The sequence below is a fragment of the Erinaceus europaeus genome, chromosome 4 (genome assembly GCF_950295315.1).
Source record: "Erinaceus europaeus chromosome 4, mEriEur2.1, whole genome shotgun sequence".
NCBI lineage: Eukaryota > Metazoa > Chordata > Mammalia > Eulipotyphla > Erinaceidae > Erinaceus > Erinaceus europaeus.
This window is the reverse complement of record NC_080165.1, coordinates 60,658,703-60,685,685: the sequence shown is the minus strand read 5'-3', so window position 1 is coordinate 60,685,685 and position 26,983 is coordinate 60,658,703. Positions and strand designations below refer to the sequence as shown.

General features: G+C 41.6%; 1 protein-coding gene across 2 annotated transcripts in view; it reads right to left on the bottom strand.

Annotated features, from left to right (window-relative positions):
• Positions 1 to 26,983, bottom strand: part of TBC1D22B (TBC1 domain family member 22B) — a 71,408-nt gene that overhangs the window by 22,516 nt on the left and 21,909 nt on the right. Inside the window, exons 3-8 of one of the 2 annotated variants that reach the window (XM_007517813.3) lie at positions 22,490 to 22,797; positions 18,592 to 18,771; positions 17,998 to 18,068; positions 16,484 to 16,612; positions 13,336 to 13,401; positions 10,003 to 10,117 (exon numbers count right to left, since the gene is read on the bottom strand). In XM_007517813.3, the coding sequence (XP_007517875.1) occupies positions 10,003 to 10,117; positions 13,336 to 13,401; positions 16,484 to 16,612; positions 17,998 to 18,068; positions 18,592 to 18,771; positions 22,490 to 22,797 (869 nt within the window). The remainder of the gene's footprint in view (positions 1 to 10,002; positions 10,118 to 13,335; positions 13,402 to 16,483; positions 16,613 to 17,997; positions 18,069 to 18,591; positions 18,772 to 22,489; positions 22,798 to 26,983) is intronic. The other variant, XM_060189729.1, reaches the window with a different exon arrangement.

Here is a 26,983-nt window from a genome sequence, read left to right as displayed (position 1 = left end):
AGGGGAAAAAAAACCCCTCAAATATAGGAAGATTTAACAGCATGCTACACATAACTACTAGGTTAAAAAGGAATACAAAAGGAAGTTTTTAAAAATCCTAGAGACAAATGAAAATAAGGACATGAGCTATCAGAATCTGGGGTACAGTAGAAGCAGTAGTAAGATGGAAGTTCAGCAAGAAAGACCACATTAGGAAGTAAAAGAGGGGCCAGGTGGTGGCGCACCAGGTTGAGCACACGTTACAATGCACAGGACCCAGGTTTGAGCCCCTAGTCCCCACCTGGAGGGGGAAAGCTTTGCGAGTGGCAAAGCAGTGTTGCAGGTGTCTCTGTCATTCTATCTCCCTCTCCCCTTTCAATTTCTGACAGTATCTAATAAATAAATAAAGATAATAAAAAAAATTTTTAAAAGGAAATAAGAGAAATCTCAAACAATCTAATCTTACACCTAATGGAACTAGATAAAGAGCAAAGAAAACCCATACTAAGTAAAAAGAAGGAAATAACATGAATTAGAGCAGAAGTAAATGAAACTGATAAAATCAAAAATCAAAAAGTTGGTTATATGAAAGGGTACAAAAATAACTTGAGAAACCCTTAGCCAGATTTATTATGACAAATAGTGAGGACTTTACTAAGTAGGATCAGAAATGAAAGGAGAGAGCAAAATTATAATAGAAACCAGAAAAATACAAAGACTCTTGAGAGTCTGCAATGACTATGAACAACTTTACCCTACTAAACCGGAAAACCTACAAGAGATGGACAATAAAATGAATAAAAGTGTCCTGCAAAGTGGATCAGTGGACGAGATGCTAGACTTTCCCAAGAATGAGTTCAATCTCAGCATCACATGTGCCAGAGTTCTCTCTCTTCATCCTCCTTATTAATAAAGACATCTTATGAAAAAACATAAACCACATAAAGATGATAGATAGGTAGACAGATGGGGGGGCAGATGGGGAGGACACCTGGTTGAGTGCACACATTACCATGCTCAATGACCAGGGTTTAAGTCCCCCATCCTCACCTGCAGGGTTAAGTAGTAGGGTTAAGTAGCCATCTCTCTGTCTCTCTCCCTGTCTCACCCTCCCCTCAATTTCTCTATGTCTCTATAAAAAACAAAAACAAAAAAAGAAAAAAATGGCCATAGAGAGCAGTGGATTAGTTGTGCTGGCACCAAACCCCTGCGGTAAGTAACCCTGCAGGCAATTACAAAAGTAAATAAAATGAAAACGGAGAATACATACAATATGCTAGAATATAAGGAGTATTCTAGAAACTCAAAGAAGAAGGAGGCCCTGTGATGTTCCCTTCCTGCCACAGACAGTTGCAGGAAGCAAGCTCTCTGCCCAGCAAGACAGGTCACCTGAACGTACAGGCCCTTATATGGCTGATAGAGGTCACACATGGAAATGTCCAGGTCTTCCAGTTCTGCACCAAAGGTAGTTTTTCTCTGCAGCCCCCACAAACTTGTTTTGAAAGCAGGATGTTCATTGCTGTTCCTTGCGCTGCAGAGACAAAGCCATTGGCCACACTGTGTACAGATCTAACTTTCATTTATGAGGATTATTACTAAGATGAATAGCTATACCTTCTCCTGGTAACATGTAACTGCTCTCAAGATCTCATCCTGTATAAACAGTGTTTTTTAATGGATATCCAGGTCTGTAAAAAAATCTTTTGAGAGTGATTTGTCATAACATTTGTGATCCTGACAATAACCTAAGAGTACAACTTAAAAGACTGCCACAGTTAATATATGTAAGTACTAACCACTGCCTGGTACACAGTAGGCACAATACAGTTTATTTTAAATGCAGTGTGTTACAAACTTCTAATGACATAAGAAATCATGCCATAGAGTTAAGGGGTGGGGGGAAGCAAGGAACAGAATTATTTATGGCATACACTCAACTACCAAACATACAATATTTATGTGTGTTTATGTGAGCACAGAGAAAAGACAAATACATCAAAAGGTTTACAGTGTTTATCCCCCTGGTGATAAGGATAAAAGATTTTTATTTCTTTAAGCTTTACTATACTTTTCAAAATTTCTATAATAAGCATAATTTTTATAGTGAGGAAACATGCACATTATTTTTTTGGGGAAGAAATGTTGCTACCATTAGCTATACCTGATTTTTATCACTTAATAAAAAAGGGAGAAAGAACATTTGTTAAAAAAAAAAAAAAACAAAAAAACCTTAGATTGTAGAAACTAAGGCTGCAGATAAAATATAAAGCCTATCGAGAGATGATGAAATAGCTCACTTGGATGGTGCACTGCTTTGCCATGTGCATGACCCATATTCAAGACTGGCATCGTATAAGCTTCAGAATTGTGGTATCTTTCACTCTCCTCCCCCCCCCCTGGCTAATAAACAGATAAATAAATAAAGTTTATTAAAAATAACAAAAGTAAGCAGAGAGTAGATAGCATAATGGCTATGCAAAGACACTCTCATGCCTGAGGTTTCAAAGTCTCAGATTCAATCTCCCATACCACCATAAACCAGAGCCGAGCAGTATTCTGGCAAAACAGAAGAGAAGAGGGGAGTCGAGCGGTAGCGCAGCGGGTTAAGTACACGTGGTGCGAAGCACAAGGACCAACATAAGGACCCTGGTTTGAGCCCCTGGCTCCCCACCTGCAGGAGAGTCACTTCATAGGCAGTGAAGCAGGTCTGCAGGTGTCTATCTTCCTCTCCCCCTCTCTGTCTTCCCCTCCTCTCTCCATTTCTCTCTGTCCTATCCAACAACGATGACATCAATAATAACTACAACAATAAAACAACAAGAACAACAAAAGGGAATGAATAAATAAATAAATATAAAAAAAGAAAAGAAAAATAACAAAAGTTTTTCCAAGGAAAACCATATTTCTATTTTCCTAGCTTAAGCCATACACACATACACACACACACACACACACACCTAATTTATTTAAATGATACTGGCTTTTAAAATCTAGATCTGAATATTCCATTTTCTTTTTTAAAATCAGAGAATTGCTCAGCTCTGACTTATGATGAACAACTTCTTTTTTGTCTCTGTATCATACTGTCTCCCTTCCTTCCTTCCTCCCTTCATTCCTTTCCTTATGAGAGGGATAGGAAAGAGAACCAGACATCCCTTTAGTACATGTGCTGCTGGGGATCAAACTCAGATCCTCATGCTTGAGAGACCAACACTTTATCCACTGTGCCACCTCCCAGACCACTGTCATACTATGTTTCTAAGATCCTTGCTGTGCACACCTCTACTTCACTATTTCTTTTGGTCTTAATCTGGAAGAAACTCTAACCAATGAGGTGTTTTTCTGACCAAAGCACTGCACAACTTTGGTCTTTGGTGATGCTGGGGATTGAACTTGGTTACAAGCCCAGTGTGCTACCACTGCACTATCACCTGGTCCCACTTGAGTTCTTCATGCCAATATGTTGCCATGGAATAAATCCAGGGCCTCATGTATGCATGACACCACTAAGTGGTCTCACCAGTTCAATTTTCCATTCTTTTTTTTTTTTTTCTTTTTAAGACAGAGACAAGAGAAACACTATAGCACTGCTCTACTCTACCATCCTGTTGCTGTTTCTGGTGCTCCCAAGAGGTGCTGGGACTCAAACCTAGGCCTAATATACTAGGTAAGATGCCACTCTCCCTAAGTATACACATTCCAAGCCTTCTGCTGTCTGGGGGACCAAGGGACCAATAGACAAGAGACTAAATTCTCTTTGGTTCCTCAAGTTGGAACTTAAATAGGGGTTGCTGCTTCTCCCAAGTTCTCCCTTTACATTTGACCTGCCCATTTGCTTTTTTGTCTTCTCAGTGTGGAGAGTGGGAGAGTTCTGCCTGCTGGGAAGATAGAGTTCACACATTCAGTCAAATACTGTGAGCTAGCGTGAACAGGGAAAAAGCAGGAGATGAAAGGAGACCAAATGCTCTATGAAGGGCTCTATTCAGCATAAACAGTCTGTTCAGAAGGATCATTAGACATTCCACTTGAGAAAATTCAACATATAATTGAAGCTGTAATGGGAAGCCTTGCCAGAAATGCAGTCTTAAATGGAAACAGAGTCTTTGGTTGTTGTTACTGAGTACACAGAGCTCAAGAGAAGCCAGAACTCAGACTAGTGGGAATGAGATTTGAAGGGATATATATATTTATTCCCTTTTGTTACCCTTGTTGTTTTATTGTTATAGTTATTATTGATGTCGTTGTTGTTGGATAGGACAGAGAGAAACAGAGAGGAGGGGAAGACACAGAGGGGGAGAGAAAGACACCTGCAGGCCTGCTTCACTTCTTGTGAAGCGACCCCTCTGCAGGTAGGGAGCTGGGGGCTCAAACCAGGATCCTCACGCAGGTCCTTGTGCTTTGTGCCACGCGCGCTTAACCCGCTGTGCTACTGCCTGACTCCCTGAAGGGATATCTTATGGCTATTTTAAGAGAAAAAGCATCCAAAAAGAAGAAACACAAACACTGTTTAGAAAAAAAAGGGGGGGGGAGGCCAGGGGTGGACCTGGTTAAGCGTACATAGTAGTAAACACAAGGACCTGCACAAAAATTCCATTTCAAGCCCCCAGTTCCTCACCTGCAGAGGGAGTCACTTCACAAGTGGTGAAGCAGGTCTGCAAGCATCTCTGTTTCTCCTTCTAAATTTCTCTCTGTCCTATCCAATTAAAAAATAAATAAATAAAAATAAAGTAAAATAAAAGGAAAAAGGGAGTTGGGAGGTAGCGCAGCGGGTTAAGTGCATGTGGCTCGAAGCGCGAAGACCAGCATAAGGATCCCAGTTCAATCCCCCGGCTCCCCACCTGCAGGGGAGTCGCTTCACAGGCAGTGAAGCAGGTCTGCAGGTGTCTATCTTTTTCTCCCCATCTCTGTCTTCCCCTCTCTCTCCATTTCTCTCTGTCTTAGCTCACAATGACGACATCAATAACAACAACAACTACAACAACAGTAAGAAACAAGGGCATCAAAAGGGAAAATAAATAAAAGAAAAGAAAAGAAAAAAATGGCCCCCAGGAGCAGTGGGTTCATAGCGCAGGCTTGCAGGGGGAAAAAAAAAAAGTCAGATTGCCTACTCTGGATTGGATAATAATGAACTTGTGTGGTGACTCCTCTCAATGGCTTATTTTTTTAAGAAGTCCACATTCTGGCCTTCAGATCAGCCTCATAAATGCATCAAAAACTTCCTGTCAATGTTGGTAAACTGGTAAGAGTAGTCTGTGTATTTATTGCTTTAGGCATTTCTCAGGAGCCATCCATGAACATATCCAGATTCTGTGGTCGGTTGGGTCAGAACAATTCAGTCCAGCTGGTTAGTACAAAAGGATTCAAGGTTTCAGACTGACAGTAGCCTTTCTGTTTCCCAAAATCTCTAACTTATATGACTCCTATCTTTGCTTTTATAAGAACTGAACTTACAAGAATTTTCATATAATTTTTGGCCATTAAAAAAAAAAACAACTGAATGAGAAAAAGAAAAAAACTCTTTCCAGTTAACTGTCTAAATAACTCCAAAATATAGGAACTTAAGTAGTTTATTCAGAAAAAGTTTTTAGGAAAGGTGTCAACAAGGGTCAGGAGAGAGCTCATCTAGAAGAGCACACATTTTATCATGCATGAGGACATAGGTTCAAGTCCTAGGTCACCATATGGGAGACCATGCTAAAGGAAAGGCACATGAATGGCTCACTGTGGTACATCTCCCTGTGTCTCTACCTTTGTTTCTCACTCTCTATCTGGAAAAAAGAAAACAGAAGAAAAAAAGGAGCCCACTATGAGCAGTGGGATGGTGTAGGCACAATGCACTAATGAAGTCCTGCTGAAAGAAAAGAAAACAAGAAAGGGAGAGAAGAGGAAGGAAGTAGGAGAAAGGCGCCAATAAGCCAGCTAATCGCCCCTAGAGCACTTTTTTAAAAAGAATTTGTTTACTTTGTTTATTTATTTAATTTCCCTTTTGTTGCCCTTGTTGTTTTATTGTGGTTATTATTGTCATTGTTACTGATGTCACTGTTGTTGGATAGAGCAATTAAACTGTGCCAGGCACTGTGGATACATCCTTAAAGCAGACAAAACCCAGTTTTCTCCCCCCCCCTTTTGTTGCCCTTGTTGCTTCTCTTTGTTGTTGTAGTTATTGTTGTTGTTATTGATGCCGTCATTAGATAGGACAGAGAGAAATGGAGAGAGGAGGGGAAGGCAGAGAGGAGGAGAGAAAGACAGACACCTGCAGACCTGCTTCACTGCCTGTGAAGTGACTCCCCTGCAGGTGGGGAACCAGGGGCTCGAACCAGGATCTTTAGGCCTGTCCTTGCACTTTGTGCCACGTGTGCTTAACCCGTTGCGCTACCGCCTGACTCCCTAGAACACTTTTCAAGTGGTTTATGGGCTATATAAGCATACTGGTGAGTGATATTCATCTGCCATTTTCAGACAAGTATTTGATAGCAGCAGCTGAAAAAGAATACCAATATAATAGAACACCTACATAAAGAGAGGACAACGGGGCTCCTTGGCAATCACCTGGGAAAGCCAAAGCACCTAGCAACAAAGGAGAGTTGGTCTCTTCCTGAGAGGTCAGAGGCAAGGCTTCTGAGATTCCTACAGAGCAGAGACACACAGAAGTGGCTCTTTGTCAAGAGATTCACGTTCCAGAATGTGAGAGAAGACATGCTATTTCAAAGATGCAGAGAAGCAAGTGACTATGGAGCTCTTTGTGACACTGTGCCTGTCAATCACAGTAGAGACTGAAAAGGTAAATATTAACTCAGAATGACGGGTGAACATCGGCTGCACATTACTCAGTGTGCGGTAGTCTGGTTTACACATGTCATGACACTCTGGCTAAGATTGATTTTTAAACAAGAACCAACATATTAACAATTTCATTTTCAATTATCCTGAGGGCTCCCCATTACTTTTATTTAGCAAACATTAACTCAGCTTCTTGTTAACTCAGTCTCTTGCCACTAACTGCAAAGCCCCCAGACTACATGAGTCCAAATTTATATGAATTACATGAATATTCAGATTATAGGGGCCAGTTTTCATTTTATGAATAAAGCTGCTATGAGCACTGCTGTTCAGGTCTTTTGGACAGTACATAAGCCTTCCTTTTCTTTGAATGAGTAAGAATACAAAACTGGGGAGTCGGGCAATAGCACAGCGGGTTAAGCACACATGGCGTAAAGTCCAAGGAGCAGTGTAAGGATCCCAGTTCCAGCCCCCGGCTCCCCACCTGCAGGGGGGTCACTTCAGAAGTGGTGAAGCAGGTCTGCAGGTGTCCATCTTTCTCTCCTCCTATCTTCCCCTCCTCTCTCCATTTCTCTCTGTCCTGTCTAACGACGGCATCAATAACAACAATGAAAAACAACAAGGGCAACAAAAAGGAAAAAAAAAGAATACAAAACTGGGTTTTGTCTGCTTTAAAGATGTATCCACAGTGCCTGGCACAGTTTAATTGCTCAATAAATACTAACTGAATAAGTAGTAGTATTAGGGGGCTGGAGATGGCGCACTTGGTTAAGTGCACATACCACCATGTGCAAGGATCTGGGTTTGAGCCCCATCTGCAAGGAGGATGTTTCATGAGTGGCGAAGCAGGTCTGTAGATGTTTATTTTTCTCTTTCCCTCTTTATCGCCCCTCTGTCTCAATATCTCTGTCCTGTCAAATAAAAAAGTAGAAAGAAAAAAAAATGGCTGCCAGGAGCTATGGATTTGTAGTGCCGGTACCAAACTCTAGTGATAACCCTGGTGGCAATAAGATAAATAAATAAATAATGGTATTCTATCTCCATCCCTCACAGGAGATAGATCTTTGAGCTAACGCAGCACAGTATTAGAATACTATCATTTACTGCCCTCTAGTGGCCAAGCCAAGCAAAGCTGAATGATTCCTAAATAATTTATAGACTTATGAACACTTCATTTTCACATTTGCCTGGACATATATGAAATGTTTATTTTGATGCCAAAATTAAAATTTTGGAAATGAAAAGATGCTTCAAATTGTCTCTGGAGTCATAAAAATAGCTCACTGGGATAGTATACTGTTTTACCATGTGGGTGACCCAGGTTGGAATCCAGTCTCCACTGCCCCGAAGGAAGTTTTGGTATTGTAGTCTCCCTCCATCCCTACCTCTCTATCTGAAGGGGGGGGGGGGGAATCTCTGGTCTAAAAGAATCATACAGTCTGGCTGTAGGAATCAGAAAGGAAAGACATACAATAATTGGTTGGTACTGAACTACTGCAGAAAGATACAGGGTTATGGAGAGAGTACTATGGTGGAGTTGAGGGGAGAAGGCAAACAAGAAATCTCAAACTTCTAGGAGGAAGAGAGGTCTTGAAGAAAGCATGAGGATAATAAAGCAATAATAAAGCAATGCTGCAGGATAGCTTCATTATCTGTCTATTTATTATTTATTATTAAACATGTCAATTCCAGGTTGCTAAATTTACGGCTACAACAAGGAACAGACTATACAGATCAAGCCTTGCACAAGCCAGAGAACCTGATTTTAAGTCATAGGGGATGAGATCCTACTGAAGGATTTTAGGCAGAGAAGATGCATAGGCAAGTATGCGTCTGAATGGTACGGTAGCCAAGTTTGACAAGGATGAAATCAAAGCTGAGAGAACACACTTGGTCATCTCAACTATGCAGACCTGCTGGAGGAAAGTCATAGAAGAATGGAGAAGCAAGTAGACTCAAGAAAAACATAGTATATAAGATCATCAGAACTTTGTGACAGATCTACTGTTGAAGATTATGAAAAAGAAACATGGTTCTAGCTGGCATGGGAGTGGGAGTGGGGGGAGGGGACAAGTGAGCTCCTCATCAGGGTCTTGGGGTAATGGATGTTGTGCTCTCTGGCTGCCTCAAGTAAGCCTGTCCACATACTGCCACCATCACCTCTGGGGCAATGTTAGGCCAGAGACAGCTGGGGCCTGCCATGAGGGAACAGAGCTGTGCTAGGCTTGGGCTTCCCTCTAGTTTGGGGTGGCCTGGTCACGAGGCCCAGCTGCCTTCATTCATGGTAACCGAGTTCCTGTTTGCACACTCTGAGGCCCTGATGGCCCTGGTGGCCTCTCAGAGCTACTTGTCACCACCAGGAAGTTCTGAGGCATCCTGAGGAGAAGTCAGTGACATCAGGATGGGCAAAAGGGCGGCGAAGATATAGAAAAGATGTTGGAAGATAGTCAGCACTGGCAGGGTCAAAGGGGATCCGGATGTGCCTAGAGGCTGCCACTGTAACTGTTGCACTATCTCCTTGTCACTCCTCACCCCACCCTCACCTCTCTGGCAGAACTGTTTTCATGGAAACAGAAACTGTTTCATGGAACTGTGTCACTCCTAGATTGTTTTTCCATGGAGACAGAGAGAAATGAGGACATCATCATAGCACTAGAACTTCCCCTGGCTCAGTGGTACTCTCATTTGGTATCCAGGGCTTGAACCTGGGTTATATATATGGTAGGGCACATCCTGCCTGGTGAACTCTCTCTCCAGCCCAGTAACCACTTTAAGACTCACTGTCTGGATGCATAATTTTTTAAAAATCCAGCTTTTGTGAATGAGGGAGGGTGAGATAAACTCAAAATAACCCTAAGTTAATCATCAATTAACCCACGAAACCTCCTCTTTATGGTAGAACATATGCATATCAATTTAGTCATCTTGTGACAAAGCAGTGTGTGTGTGTGTGTGTGTGTGTGTGTATCTCCCTCTCCCTCCTCCAGCCCATAAGCAGTTATTTTTAGTTGAGATCTATGACTATCTCAAAAAATATTGAGATCTATGACTATCTCAATATCCAGTACCACCATAAGCCAGAGCTGAGCAGTGTACTGGTTAAAGTTAAACAAACAAACAAACAAATAAAATCATTATCTCTTTTAGCAAGACATGCCTACTCTCTTAGGGAAAACAGACTACAGATAAAAAAAAAAAAAAAAAGAGTAATAGCTTATTCATCTTGGTACTGATGCTTCTTACCCACATATTCTGAGAGGAAGACGACAAAGAATGGAGTGACCAGGTCATTAATTCCCTGGACATACCCACTGGCAGGGTGTCGGATGGCCCAAATGAAAAGAATTCTTTCAAAGATCTAGAAAAATGAGAAAGAAGACATGACTGTTAAATTATGGGAATACACTTCCTCCCTTTACCTACCTCACAACTTACCTCAGGGTTAATGTGGAAATTTTAGTACATTTCTACTACTGTGAGGCAGAGGAAGTACGCATGTGCAAATAATTTTTTAAGGCATCAGTTCTTTTTAGGCAGAGGGATGTATTTCTAACCCTTTACTTATTTTTTCATTACTAGTCACAATGACAGAAAATTGGAAAAAGGAAGAGAGAGCAACACAAATGGCTTAGAAAGGTTTGTAGCAGTGTTGTTACTAAAGACCTCCAAAACCTCACTTTTAGGTATTTTCCAAAGCAAGATACCTCAACATCTATGTTTTGATTCCTTTTTTTTTTTCTTAATTTTTTTTTCTAGTTAATACAAGATTTAGGAAGGAAGTATTTTCTCCACCATTCTTTTGCCTTCTCTGTGCTGAGACAGAACGAGATCTAGATCTACACTTAGTGCTAACCCAATCTGACTAGGAAACTGTCTACAAACACAGAAAGTCACTTCATATATCAGGATATAACTTGTTTTCTGGGGGTGGGAAGACAAATAACCAACATCAGTGGATTCCTTTTTTTTTATGCCTCCCTTAGAGTCCAGCCTCGCCCCATTTAGCTACGACTCACCTGTTTCCATTAGACCCTCTAATCTACTACTTTCCCATTTACCCTTATAACACAGTCCCCAGTTTTTAAAGATTTTTAAAAATATTTATTTTTCCCTTTTGTTGCCCTTGTTTTTTTAATTGCTATTGTAGTACTATTGTTGTTATTATTGATGTTGTTGTTGTTAGGACAGAAAGAAATGGCGAGAGGAGGGGAAGACAGAGAGGGGGAGAGAAAGACAGACTCCTGCAGACCTGCTTCACCGCTTGTGAAGTGACTCCCCTGCAGGTGGGGAGCCGGGGGTTCTGAACAGGATCCTTTTTTTTTTTTTTTTCCTGACCAGGATCCTTACACAGATCCTGCGCTTCATGCCACGTGCACTTAACCTGCTGCCCAACTCCCTATATTCCCCAGTTTTATCCTGGTGATAATGATTCCTGAGTCTGACATAGTTTTTACACTGACTTTGACTAAGCTGTCCCAAGTCCCAGTGAACTACACCAAAGAGATGGCAGAAGTGATAATGACTACATGTAGGTAGGATAGGGAATTAAGAGGGTTTCCATAGGACATGCGCTTTGGGGCAGACTGAAGAGACCCTCTCAGAGGTCAGGTGTAAGGGAGTCCTGTGGTAGCACAGCGGGTTAAGCACACGTGGTATAAAGCACAAGGACCTGCATAAGGATCCCAGTTCGAGCCCCCGGATCCCCACCTGCAGGGGAGCTGCTTCACAAGCAGTGAAGCAGGTCTGCAGGTGTCTGTCTTTCTTTACCCCTCTGTCTTCCCTCCTCTCTCCATTTCTCTCTGTCCTATCCAACAACATCAATAACAACAACAGTAATAACTACAACAATAAAGCAACAAGGGAAACAAAAGGGAATACATAAATATATATATATATATATATATATATATATATAAAAGGAGTAGGGGTAAGAACTCCCAAGGAGAATAATACAAAGGAAATAGCTGTATGGTTTGGAAATGGTTAGGTAACATAGCAGAAAAGTGGAGAACTGTGGTCCGGAAGGTGGTGCAGTGATAAAGCTTTGGACTCTCAAGAATGAGGTCTTGAGTTTGATCCCTGGCAACACATGTGCCATAGTGATGTCTGGTTCTTTCTCTCTCTTCCTATCTTTCTCATAAATAAATAAAATCTTTTTTTTAAAAAAAAGTAGTTAAAAAAAAAAAAAAGGAAAAAGAAAAGTGGAGAACTGAGAGACACAGTGAAGGTTTTTTTCCCCAGCCTTTGTGTTGAGTCTGCTTCCCAGGGTGTTCAGTAGAATTGTTTCTTTAATCTCTACAGGCTCCCCACTACAGAGTTGGGTCTAATACAGATGCCTCTTGACCTCATTTGAAGGACACTCTTCCCTCAGCCCCAGAAAGCAAGTGAGTAAGTCTGGGGAGGTAGAAGGGACAGTTCACTTCCAGAAAAAATTTTGTTTTCATAGGCATGACTCTAATACCAGATATATAATCTCTAATACCAAACATGCCAGAGTATTGTTCTGTTGTCTTTCATTAAATAAACACATATGTACACACAATCTTTAAAAACCTAGGTATTTTCATATCCATGCTCATAACAGCATTATCACAAGAATTAAGAGGTGGAAAAAACTCACTATCAACAGATGAATGGATCAACAAATATAAACTAAAATGGGATGTTATTCAGCCTTAAAATGAAGAAAATTCTAATGTATTCTACAACATGGATGAATCCTGAAGGTGTTATGCTGGGTGAGATAAGCCAGCCACAAAAACACAAATACTGTGCAAGACATTTATTTGAAATACATATAGCAGTTAAGTTAATAGAAATAGAAAGTGGTAGTCTGGGAGGTGGCGCAGTGGATAACGTGTTGGACTCTCAAGCTATGAGGTCCTAAGTTCACTCCCCGGCAGCACATGTACCAGAGTGATGTCTGGTTCTTTCTGTCTCTCCTCCTATCCCTCTCATTAATAAATGAATAAAATATTAAAAAAAAAAAGAAATAGAAAGTGAAATGGTGGTTGGTGTAGAATGGAAGGATGATTGTTTAGCGGGTACAGTACTTCAGTTTGGAAGGATGAAAAAAAGTCCAAGATGGCCAAGATGATTGGTTGTACAGTGATGTGAATATAATTCATGTTGCAAAATCACAGCCTTCAAATTGGCTAAAATGATATATCTTAAGTTATATCATACACAAATTCATTAGTCTCAGCTTGAGAAAGGTGAGTAAACACAGAACTAGAAATTTTATAATGTGGGTTCTAGACTTCATTCCTCAGGTATGAAGGTAAACAGGTAACCTCAAGATTGGGGAGATCCCTTAGCTTCTCAAAGTACTACTTGGCCCACAGGCTTGTTAGGAAGAGTATATATGATTGCACAAGAAAAGTGTTCTGAAAGAGCCAAAGCTTCACATATGAAACACAAGCTATGATCACAATTAGTTATAAACTTGCTCACGGTTAGAGAGGACTATAGCATTCAGTCACAAACATAAGCAACAGACACACATGACGCAGAGGTATGGGGTGGAGTGAGATGGCGCAGGGAAGGGAGTCAAAAAAAGTTAGGTATATCCCTTACCTCCTGCACAAGTGGTTGCTGGAACAAAGGAATGAGAGGATTCGTTCTTGGAATGTCAATGTGAATCTGAAAAAGAGAAGCCAAAAGTACAAATGCTAGTTTGTTCTGTTGTCTTAAGAATTGGGTATCGGGAGTTGGGCGGTAGCACAGTGGGTTAAGCGCACGTGGCGCAAAGTGCAAGGACAGGCGTAAGGATCCCGGTTCGAGCCCCCGGCTCCCCACCTGCAGGGGAGTCGCTTCACAGGTAGTGAAGTAGGTCTGCAGGTGTCTATCTTTCTCTCCCCCTCCTCTCTCCATTTCTCTCTGTCCTATCCAACAAAGACGACATCAATAACAAGAGCAATAATAACTACAACAATAAAAACAAGGGCAACAAAAAGGAAATAAATAAATATTAAAAAAAAAATTGGGTATCAGGGCCAGAGGTGGCACTCCTGGCTAAGCACATACACTATAGTGCAAAAGGACCCAGACTCAAGCCCATGGTCCCCACCTGCAGAGAGAAAGCTTCATAAGTGGTGAAGTAGAGCTGTAGGTGGTCTGTCTCTCTATCTCCCCTTCACCTCTCAACTTCTCTCTGTCTCTATACAAGAAGAAATAAAAATTAGGGGGTCGGGCAGTAGCCCAGTGGGTTAAGTGCATTTGGTGCAAAGCACAAGGACCGGAGGAAGGATCCCGGTTCGAGCCCCCAGCTCTCCACCTACAGGGAAGTCGCTTCACAGGCGGTGAAATATGTCTGCAGATGTCTGTCTTTCTCTCCCCCTGTCTTTCCCTCCTCTCTCTATTTCTCTTTGTCCTATCCAAGAACAATGACACCAATAACAATGATAGTAATAACCACAACAAAACAACCAGGGTAACAAAAGGGAAAAAAATGGCCTCCAGGAGCAGTGGAATCATGGTGCAGGCACCGAGCCCCAGCAATAACCCTGAAGGCAAAAAAAAAAAAAAAAAAGAAGAAAATAAATAAAAATTAAAAAAAAGAGTTGGATATTAAGATAGTGAGAACACAATTTATCATTAGAAAGAACTGACTGACTGATACACACATACTCAATAAGTCTAGTTAACCTGTCCACTGGGAATGTTTCCATGTTAGTGTAATGAATAGTGAGAAAACTGCCCAAAATAAATTAATTACATCAGAGAGCAGCTTTACAGCCCAATAGAATCAACTGCTTTTTTTCTATTACTAAGGAGTCTGTTCCACTCTGAGTTAGAACTTATTTAAGAGAGTTAGTCAAAATAAGTATCCTTCTTCCAGAATCTAAGGGCTAGAAGTCCTAACAACCACAACATGCCAGGACAGGTGCTCAGAGAAGGATCTGCTCATGTAGCCATGAGGGATAAGAAGTGGAGAAAAAGCCAGGGGCAGTTGACTTTCCCGAACTCATTCAAATGTTCTGACTTCTATAAACAAAAAAGGTCACTTTGACTGGTTTCTGCTTTGAGATTCTGCAAGGCCAGTCTAATAATCCCAAGGACTATGTCAGCACCTGAAGAGTCTACTTAAGGTCTTGGGGTCTAGTGTATACAGCTACATGCCCCCATTCAGTTCCCCTCTTCTGGAACCATCAGATCACTCCTGATCCCCACAATACCCCCATCCCAGGGGTCAAGGACCACTTACTATGAGCAACAACAGAGGAGACAGCTCCTTCAGACAGACAGACAGACAGACAGACAGACAGGCAGGCAGGCAGGCAGGCAGGCAGGCAGGCAGATGTGAGTACTAAGCAGGCACTGCATCTGTCAGTTCGCACTGACATCACAGCCCAGAAGGACCGGACCATTCCTGAGTAATTTCATGCCTTACCTTATAATCCATAATCTTCACAAACTCCCAGTCTGGCATCTCAGAACTACTGAATAACAATCTGTATTTTATCATAATTGCTTAGCAGGATCTGACTAAAATCTCAGGTGATTTGTATGCATACTAATGTTTGGGAAGAGCTGTGAGTGATGACTGCCAAGAAAAATCTGTTTAAACCTGGAAGCAACTCAGGGGTCCAACAACAGACGAGTGGCTGAGCAAGTTATGGTATATATATACACAATGGAATACTACTCAGCTATAAAAAATGGTGACTTCACTGTTTTCAGCCGATCTTGGATGGACCTTGAAAAATTCATGTTAAGTGAAATAAGTCAGAAACAGAAGGATGAATATGGGATGATCTCACTCTCAGGCAGAAATTGATAAACAAGATCAGAAAAGATAACACAAGTAGAACCTGAAATGGAATTGGTGTATTGCACCAAAGTAAAAGACTTTGGGGTGGATGGGTGAGGAGAATACAGATCCAAGAAGGATGACAGAGGACCTAGTGGGGGTTGTATTGTTATATGGAAAACTGGGAAATGTTATGCATATACAAACTATTGCATTTACTGTTTAATGTAAATTAATTCCCCAATAAAAAAAATTTAAAAAAAAATCTGTTTAAAATGGCTAAAACAGTGACCTGGGAGGACACAATGAAGTGTGGGGCTCTCAAGCATGAGGTCCCGAGTTTGATCTGTGGCATCACACATGCCAGACTAATGCTCTGGTTCTCTCTCTTTTTCTCTCACTAATAAATACATCTTTCTAACGGCTAAAATCAGATTGCTGAACTAGAAAGAGGGGTTGAAGTTTGAGAAGTAAATTTAATTTCTTTTTTTTTTTTTATTTGCCTCCAGGGTTATTGCTGGGGCCTGGTGCCTGCACCACGAATCCATTGCTCCTGGAGGCTATTTTTTCCTTTTGTTGCCCTTGTTGTTTTATCATTGTTGTGGTTATTATTGTTGCTGTTATTGATGTCATTGTTGTTGTATAGGACAGGGAGAAATCAAGAGAGAAGGGGAAGACAGAGAGGGAAAGAGAAAGATAAGACACCTGCAGACTTACTTTACCACATGTGAAGCGACCCCCACTGCAGGTGGGGAGCCGGGGGCTTGAACCAGGATCTTTACGCCGGTCCTTGCCCTTGGTGCCATGTGCACTTAACTCACTGCGCCACTGACTGACCCCTATAAATTTAATTTCTAACAAGTACATCATATTCTAAAGACTTAGAAAACCTGGACTCTGACAACATTCCCAGAAGACCCATATGAAAATTATGACCAGTCAGTAAAACAAAGCAAGACATGAAGATCATACCTGTCTGTAGGTATCCTGATGATGTTCCTCATTCCGAGAGTCATAATACTGCTCAATGAAGCCAAAATACTCCTCCCGCTTCCGCTGCAGAGTCGGTTTCCTCCTTTCTGTGTTTGCTGGGAGATAGCCCTAGAGACAGGACTACTAGTCAGACAGGAACACACAGGGATTGATTGAACACTTAGTTTTTATTTTAGTCTAAACAGTGGCTTGGAAGTCATCAAAGAAATGGAAAGAAAATAGCCTACAGGACAAAAGCAAATCCCTTTCTTGTCTTGGTTACCTGGTGTTTGCCCTTTCCTCATTCAATGAGACACTCACTGAGACAAGGCCAACTTTAGTAGGGCTGTTTTCTGCTGTGGCCTGCACTGCACTGCACTGCACTGGGAGCTTATACTACTGGTGAGCATTTCAGAGCTCCCACAGTTGGCACAGTAGATTAGTGAATGTGGGTCAGGGGACCGGGCCCAAAGCAGAGCTTCTGAGGGCTGTGTGTGCAGGCATGGCAGGGTTTCTACAGGGAGACAGCCATCTCCATAGCACCTCAAAGTACTGTGCCACCCATATCTGTGCCAGTTACACACGCTTTTCCATGGTAGTAACCAAAATTACCAGCTCAGGAAGCTGAGTGGAGTCTGTGGTAAGGCAGTTATGGCAACTGGACACAGAATACCTGGCAGCAGCTCTCTTTCTAGCCAAAGATCTAGGCCAGTTTTCTTTCTTAGCCTTGGCCTAAGTCCCACTCTCAGTCCTTGCATCTCCTGCTTCCTCTCCATTCTCACCAGATCTACTCCTAATGGCATTCAAACTTACTAGAAGTGGCAGAGGCAGTGATTATATGGTTGCAAGACTAGGGGTGAGAAGCAGTGAGGAGACCCTTCCTCTCACATTTTAAAATTCCACTCCATTCTGAGTGCTTGGAGAGCAAGAACTGTGGCTTATTCATTTTCATCTACACTCTCAGCACCTGGCACTATGCCTGGTGAACAGCAGGCCTTGAATAAATCCTTACTAGATGAATGAATGAAAGAATTTTAAAGGCGCAGGAAATGTAGGCATTCCTATCACAGTGGCTGGCACAGTACTCTGTACTCAGTGAAAGCAGAATGAGTGTAGGCTTCCAAGAGAGGCCCATTGATCAACTCTTCACAGTTGCAAAGTGGGTTTCCACCACACTGCTTATTTCTAATGAAAAAGAAGTGAAGCACAGGGAGTGTGGGAGCCTGCCCAAACAAGTGCTAGGATCCACCTTGCCTCACTACATTCTTCTCCCTCAGTATTGAGAAAGCGAAGTTGTGACTAGACACACAAGTGTATGCTCTTCTGTGTGTATAAGGATGAACTCTTAAAGAAGATGTTTATGCTCAGAAGTAAGGATTGTAGTTCCACAGGTATGTCACTTCCAGCAGGACTAAAAAAGTCTATAGAGTAAAACTAATGTGCCCAGACTAACCTCATCAGGTAAGAAGGGCTGTGTGAGGCTCACGCTTCTCTACAGTGTAGATAGAACTCACCGACAGGAGTCTCCAGGTTACAGGCCGAACCTCCCTGGGAACCCCTGGCCAGCTACACTTCCTCAGTTCATCTGAAAACAAAAAAGACTTTGGTTGGATTAGCTCTTCCCACAGATGCCCTTAACAAACCTCAATGCCTGATGCCTTCTCCCATTCAAGAGAGACAATTGCCACCACCAACATCACTACCACCATTTACTACTGACAAGCACAATGAAAAAGCCCCAATAACAACCCTGAGCAGCCAAGTACCACTTGGCTCTGCAGAAGGGATCCAGTCAGCTTGAAGATTAAGGTTAGAGGAGAAGAGAAAGACTGGTGAGTGTGGATTTCAGTAGAAGTTGCTTTGAGGTAGGAGAGACCAAAGCCAGCGTCATTGCACTATGGTCTACAAGCCTGTATCCAGTCCCATCTAATTGGGTCCCTAGTTTTTAGTAACATATTTCTGACTTAATACCTGCATGTCACTGCAATGGGCACCAGATGAGAAGATGCTGGAAAAGTAAAAGAAGGAAGAATAAAGAGCAATAGCTTCTAGGAATTCCAGTTACCAAGAAGTCCTATTTTAAAGGCCCAGGGCTCATGGGAACTCACCTAAGTCAGTGTTGTGGCTAGAGAGAAGCTGACGAAATTTTTCTAGGCGAGTTTTTTCACGGACAGTCATTGGGGGTGCCCCAGAGGCATTCTGGTCCGAGATCCGAGCAACAAGGGGGATGATGGGTCGGAGAGGGAGTGACTGCTGTTTGTGGAGTGGATTCCTCAAGCAATTATCACCTGGGATCAGTGGAAAGAGAAAGAAAAGATGACAGACTGTGCCCCGTGTAAACTACTAGCTCTCCAATAAAATGATTAGACAGCAAGAGAGAAAACGGGCTATGTGAATAGCATCAGATTTTGAGTAACTTTGGACATGACTCCACCCAGATCTGCAGCTGCAAGGTCTGTGTGCTGCCTGAAGGCACCCAGGTGAGCAGTAGCCAGGTGGTATAGACCCAGCTGTGCTTTCTGCTTCTGTCCAGGGGAAGAATCAAAACACATCAAAGCACCTGGTATATTAAGAGAAACTCCAAGTGCTTTGGCGACTTTGAGAAACTAGTTTTGTGAGTCCAGAGGGAAATCCAAGGTTTTCTTTCTACCTTAAGCTAGAACTTCTTGATGCCCAGTGGTGAGTTTGGGATCACAGGATTCAAGGCAGTGTTTGCCTTTTCTTTCCGTGTCACAGAGCATATGAGAAACAGTGGCACTATGAAGCAAACTACAATTAAAAGAAGCGGCTGCTCTCCTGGAACTCTAGGACTCACTCTGCTGCCCCAATGCCTGAGAGAATCAGTATGCTTAACTCAACTCCAGAACTAACAGAACTCCAACAACTAACGGAACTCCTGTTTTTGGCCACTAGTGTGCCCTGCACAGCAGGTGAGCTAAGGATCAATCTAGTTGGCTATACTTAATCTATGCTACTACACGTTTCAGCAAAATGAATTAGGTTTTAATTCTTCCAGGATATGACTGAAACACCAGGAGCACACAAATTCAAACTGAACTCTAGGTCTGGTTCTGGACATTTCTAAACTAGATGGGTGGGAAATAAACAACATCGGACTAACACTTCTTAAATGCTCACTATGCATAGATTTGTCACTTTTTTTCCTTTTCTTTTCTTTTTTTTTAGTCACTGGGGTCTCACTGCTCTGGGATGACTTTTTCAGATCAAGAGAGTATCTTTACTGTAAGATACCACAGCACCAACGTTTTCTCCAGTATAGTGTATGTGAAGGGGAGAAGGGAATGGCAACTGGGCTCAAATCTGGATTGTGTTCATGACAAAGCAATGCACCAGCCAGGTGTGTCATCTTGTCACCCATGGTGGTCACATTTACATATGACTTTTCATTTGATCCTTACAACATATGGGGATAGTTTATTATTATTTTACAAATGAGAAAACTGCAACTCAGCATGGCTAAATGATCTGCAGGTGGGAGCTGAAATACCACCTTAGGTTCTGATTCCAAAACCCTTACTATCTAAAGCAAAATTCAGTGTTAAATTCTCACTATCCTTTCATGACTGTTTCATATTCTTTACTTATCTGGGCCTTAGAAGTCACTGTTACAGGGGCCAGGCTTTGGCATACCAGGTTAAATGCACATAGTGCAAAGCACGAGGACTGGCGCAAGGATCCCAGTTTGGGCCCCCAGCTCCCCACCTGCAGGGGTATCACAGTGAAGCAGGTTTGCAGGTGTCTATCTTTCTCTCCTCCTCTCTGTCTCCCCCTCCTCTCTCAATTTCTCTGTTCTATCCAACAGCAGTAGCAACAGCAACAACAACAGTAACAACAATGGAAAAAAGATGGCTTCTAGGAGCAATGGATTTGTAGTGTAGGTACTGACCCCAGCAATAACCCTGGAGGCAAAAACAAAAACAAAAAACAGTCACAATAAAATATGGATAACACTAATCAGTGAGCACAACTAGGTTTGCAGAAACAAATGCCATCGGGTACTTGGCTGGAATGCCCAGTATAACTCTGGCCTAGAACAGGTAGATCACACACTAAAAAGTTGAGACTAATGTGCACCTCTGCTGCAAGTTATTAGCAGATAGAGAAGACTGCAGGAGGAAAGAAATCCTCACAAAGAGAGCCTTCTGGTGTTTCTTGCTACACAAGGACAGCTCACTAGGGATTGTAGTGGGGGCCATCTCACACTGGGAACCTCTGGAGACCCTCAATCTTGGTATATAAGCACTTTCCATGGTCTGTAGCTGTGGTCAGCTAGGCAGTCAACACTGGGTTGTTGTCTGGGTCTTGAAGTGAAGAGTCATTGACACACACACACACACACACACACACACACACACACACACCCTGTACTGGAGAAAGCTTTGATGCTGTGGTATTTTTACTTCAGTCTCTCTTGATCTGAAAAATGTTAGCCAGAGCTGTGAAATCCCAGTGACAAATCAGTGATGGAAAGTGACTCTGGAATGGTTTTAAAGACCTTATGACTAATTTCATGATCACACACTTAGCATGAAGCTGAACAGTAAGTTCTCTTAGAAAGTGAGTCAGAACAGCTCCCGCACTCTGGCAGCTTGCAACTTCCTTTTCCTTCTTTACCAGTCAGCTGTTTAACTTTCACTAGAATGATGGCACTTCTCCCTCCAGCTCAGAATAACTGGTTTCCACAAAACCCTCTAGAGCACCATTAAACACTGCAATGGATACTTAAAAGAGTGCATCTATTAAAAACTACCATTACCTCAAGCAGTTACTGAAGCCAGTTTTCTTTCTTTTTTAAAATATTTATTAATTTTTTAATTTGATAGGACAGAGAAAAATTGAGGGGGGAAGGGGAGATAGAAAGAGAGGGAGAGGGAGTTGGGTGGTAGCTCAGCAGTTTAAGCGCATGTGGCGCAAAGTGCAAAGACTGGCAGGGATCCCGGTTCGAGCCCCCGACTCCCCATCTGCAGCGGAGTCACTTCAAAGGTGGTGAAGCAGGTCTGCAGGTGTCTATCTTACTCTCCCCCTCTGTCTTCCCCTCCTCTCTCCATTTCTCTCTGTCCTATCTAACAACAATGACATTAATAACAACAACAGTAATAACTACAACAATAAGAAGTATACATGGCAACATGTATACTCAAGCAGGTGTGCTGCCACCTGGCCCCTGAAGCCAGTTATCTAAAAGAAACAGAAGGGGCATCCTTTCCTTCCCTCACCCAACCTGATGGGCAGGGAGCTCTGACCCAGAGTCTTCAGGCACATATTGCTATTCTTTGGTGCTAAGAATGCCAACCAACAGTATCAAATAGTCGTGAAAATCAGTCACTAACAACATTACATATATTCTTAAACCAGGCCAGGGCCTAAAGCAATGTGAACCACGTAAGTTTTGGATATTACTATCGGGAAAGGAATGTGAGAATGACAGGTACTACTTGGGTCTGGAAGGCTACTTAGACACAGATCCCAGGTCCCAGGTCCAAGTAGCCATCAAGGTGTGAAGACCAAGCACAGCCTATGACTAGCTAGTCTATTAATGTCAGCTCTGGCTTAAGCTTATTCATCACCCAATGGAAGAAATGAATGATATTCTGAAGAAAAAAAAATTTTTTTATTGAGAGGTTAATGGTTTACAGTACAGTAGTTAACACACAGGTAAAATTTGTCATTTCACCAAGAAAGTTGTCTGTAAAACACTCCCCCCCAAAATTAGGTCCATAATCATGTACCAGGACCTAAAAGCCCCTTCTCTTCCCAACCCCCTCTCTGCCCTCCTTTCCCAGAGTTCTTTGCTTTGGTGTTTGGTGTAATACATACCACTAGTCCATGTGTTTCTCTTTTCTGTCCTTGTTTCTTAAGTTCTGCCCATGAGTGCAATCATTCCATATTCACCATTCACTTTCTGACTTATCTCACTTAACATGATTCTAAAAATGTACCATATTGAAAACACTGAGGTTATGGATGAGAGCTGGATGAACTTACTGGAATTTCTGGATAGCTGAGCATCACTGCTGGACTTTATGACTTTGTAGCTGGCAGGGACATCAGATGTCGTTGACTGGGACCGTTCTGGTTTCACCCTTAGCTTGCTGTGGTTTTCCAGGACTTGGGCTGCAGTTGCCAAAGCAACTTTTGAGTTCAGAGTTTGGAAAGAAGGGGAAGAAAAGTCCTCCTCCTCATCATCGCCAATGTCCCAAGCATCACTGGTGTTCCGGGCAAACTCATGAAAACTGGAGGCTTTCTTACTCTTTAAAGGAACTGCGTTGACTTTTGACCGTTCTTTAATGAAGCTTTAAGAAAGGAGACCCCATTACCAAAGAATGACCTGACACATCTGACCACCTTCACTTGCTTAAGATAATATTAACAGTATTATACACTATATCATAATCATTACCTTCTTTAAACAAAATACATCCATATCCATTTTCTGTCTAGACCAGCCAAACAGCAATGCAGCAAAAATAGCACTGTTCATCAAATAATCCATGTGTTTCTTCATGTTCCCAAACCCTTTGCACTTAGCAAAGTTACACAATTACATGACCATGAATGCACTCAGGAGACCAAGCCAGGCATAAAAGAACAAGGGTGAGTTCTCTACAGTCTCTGGAGTAAGACTCCAGAGTTTGCCACCTTCCTGTCTGGATAACAAGGTGGACTGCTTTCTTCTTTTTTAATTTTTTAACTTTAGAGCTATATTGAGTAATGGTTTACAGTGTAGTCTTTTTTTTTTCCCCCACCATTCCCATCACCAAACATCTGTGTCCCCATCCCCTGCCTCCATAGATAATTACTATAGTTCTCCCACAGTCTTAGATATAAGTTGACTTTTTTTATATATTCATATGTTCAATTTTCTATATTCCACATATAAGTGGAAATTCTGTAGTTGAAGGTGGACTGCCTTCATTTCCAGTTGACTTCATTTTGGACAGGTAACATGAGCAAGAAATAAATCTTTGTTTTGCCAGCCAACAGAAATTCTAGTATTAATCTATTATGGCAACATAACCCAAACTGTCCTTAGAAAAGAACACAAATTACTGGTAGAACAAAAGATAATTTTAGATAGTTCAGAGATGTAGGACTAAACATTAAGTTCTAAAATGCACACACTGTTCCTTTCTAAGTCCTTCCTTAGCCTTGAGGAGATGGTCTCAGACTGGAGCTGCTCTGTTTTTTTTTTTTAATATACATATATTTTATTTTTAATATTTATTTTCTTTTTTGTTGCCCTTGTTGTTTTATTGTTGTAGTTATTATTGTTGTTTTTGATGTCATCGTTGTTGGATAGGACAGAGAGAAATGGAGAGAGGAGAGGAAGATAGAGAGGGGGAGAGAAAGACACCTGCAGATCTGTTTCACCGCCTGTAAAGTGACTCCCCTGCAGGTGGAGAGCTGGGGCTTGAACTGGGATTCTTATGCTGGTCCTTGTGCTTTGCGCCACATGTGCTTAACCTGCTGTGTTACCGCCCGACTCCCTGGTTAATTTCTTTTTATGATGACGCTGGCAAGTGGTTTTCCATTTGCAGAAGTGATAAAGCTCCTTTTTAAAAAATAAAAATATAGGAGGCCAGGCAGTGGTGAAATGATTAAGCACACACATTACAGCACAAGGACCTTGATTCAAGCTCCTAGTCCCTACCTGCAGGGGGAAAGCTTCATGAGTGGTGAAGTAGGACTATAGGCATCTCTGTCTTTTCCCTTCTCTATCTCCTCCTCCCATCTCAATTTATTTCTGTCTCTCTCCAATAATAAATAAATAGAAAATATATAGACCAAGGATACATACATACATACTCTTTTTTTTTTTTTTTTTTTTTAGTCAGAGAACTGCTCTACTCTGCTTTATGGTGGTGCTGGGGATTGAATCTAGGATATCAGAGTTTTAAGCACTAATGCCTTTTTGCATAATCATTATGCTATCTTCCCAGCCCTTTTCCTTACTGCTTATCCATATGCTTACGTATTAGTAGTTTTGCTATCATTATCCCCATTGATAGATGAGGACTAAGACTTACTGAGGTCTAAGTAGGCACAGGAGTCTGGGCTCAAGTGTAGGCTTACCTGACCATATAAAGCTACAAAATCCAACTATTCTACCTAGAAACTTTTGGTTGCAAAAAAAGAGGGTTGAGACCTAGTAGGATCTTCAGCCTAGAAAGAGGAGCTACCAAGATAAAGGAACATGTAACACCACAGTGATAGTCCCTGTCTACAAAGATTATTTTGGGGAGTCAGGTGGTAGCATAGCAGGTTAAGCGCATGTGGCGCAAAGTGCAAGGACTGGAGTAAGGATCCTGGTTCAAGCCCTTGGCTTCCCACCTGCAGGGGAGTCGCTTCACAGGCAATGAAGCAGGTCTGTAGGTGTCTATCTTTCTCTCCCCCTCTCTGTCTTTCCCTCCTCTCTCCATTTCTCTCTGTTCTATCCAACAACAACAATAACACCAACAACAATAATAACTATAACAATAAAACAACAAGGGCAACAAAAGGGAATAAATAAATAAATATTTTTTAAAAACCAAAGATTATTTTGGTATGCTGGTTGTCAGATTAGGAAGGAGTCACATCCAGGGATGTGTTCTCTTCCATTTTGATAATAAAAATCAAATAGTATACATCCATATACATCAGATTAGTGCTTAAAAAGCAGTTTTTACAGGATAAGCTCATTCCCAGATGGCCTCTAAGAAAAAAGCAAAGGATGACACAGGGTGAATCCTCAACGGACTATATGGTTTATTGTTGCAGATTTGGGAGCTCTGAAGGGGGGAGGAAGCATTACTAAAGAGACATAGGGGATCTAAGTGCCTATACTGGAATAAGAGGAAGGTTTGGTTGAGGGTGAAATGTACCCATCTTGGGGAAATGTAGAAATGCATCTTGGTGACAACAAAAATCCTATAAATTAACATTTTCACAATGAAGAAAAAGGAAAGTTCTATCAGTTTAGAAAATAAATAAAAGGCACTTCCACAGATATTTAATCCTCACAATTCTGTGAGGTGAATTTTATTGTCACTTTTTTTTCTCTTTTTTTGATGAGGAAACTAAGACTCAGAGAGATTAAGTAGTTTGTTCAGGATGATATAACTAACAGGTGTTGAAGAAAAGTGGATTTTAAAAATGCAGTTGAAGATCCCTCTCTTTACCATCAGGGCACTTCTATCAGGAATCTCATAAGCCCTTTTTTTAAAAAAAAATATATTTATTTATTTATTTATTCCCTTTTGTTGCCCTTGTTGTTTATCGTTGTTGTTATTGCTGTCATTGTTGGATAGGACAGAGAGAAATGGAGAGAGGAGGGGAAGACAGAGAGGGGGGAGAGAAAGATAGACACCTGCAGACCTGCTTCACCACTTGTGAAGCAACTCCTCTGCAGGTGGGGAGCCGGGGGCTCGAACCGAGATCCTTACGATAGTCCTTGTGCTTTGCGCCCCGTGCGCTTAACCCACTGTGCCCAACTCCCCATAAGCCCTTTTGTGGACCTCTCCTGAGGTCCTCAAAAAGTACCATTGCTACTTTATCCTCCCTATAAAGTAGGAATGGTAAGGACTACCCCACTCTCTGAAGGGAGGTTGGGTCATCCTACTCTGCCAATTGAGGAAAATTGGTCCTATATATGAGTCAGTCTAGAATGTTCCCAGCTGTGACCATGAACAGAAAGCTCAAACTGACAGAGATGTGGAGGTTATACAGCCTCCTATGCTAAATATGAAGATATGAAAGAAAATAAATATGGGTTGTAGTGATCAGCAAACAAAAGATCAACCTTTCTATAATTTCATTAATGCTACACTGTTTTAATATGATTACTCATTTAATAGACATATAGTACAAAAGGATCTAGAAAAATAGTAGCCGGGGAGGTAACACAGAGGCTTCTTGCAAGCATGAAGTCCCCAGTTTGATCCTTAATATCTTATACATCAGTATGATGCTCTGATTTTCTTTTCTTTTTTCTTTTTTTAAATTTTTTAACCAGAGCACTGTTCAGCTCTTGGCTTATGGTGGTGTGGAAGATTGAACCTGGGACTTTGGAGCCTCAGGCATGAGAGTCTGTTTGCATATCTATTATGCTAACTATCTTCCACTCTGACTTTCTTTATAAATAATAATTAAATAAATTTTTACCAAAAATAAATAAAGAAATGGGGGGAGGGTCAAAAAGATAGCATTTGTTTATTCGAAAAAGACTTTCATGACTGAGGCTCAGAGGTTCCAGGTTCATTCCAGGTCCTACCAAAAGCCAGAGCTAAGCAATGCCCTGATTAAATTAATAATAATAAAACAAATAAATTTTTTAAAAAGAGGAGGTGGAAGAGGAAGAGGAGCAGAATGTTTGAGACTGATGTGAAACTAGTAGGGAAATTTAATTGTAAATTCAGTGACTTCAATAACTAGTATGACTTCATGTGAACTAAGTTTATAACTTGGAGCCAATTCAGAAAAAAAGTTAAATTCAGAAGC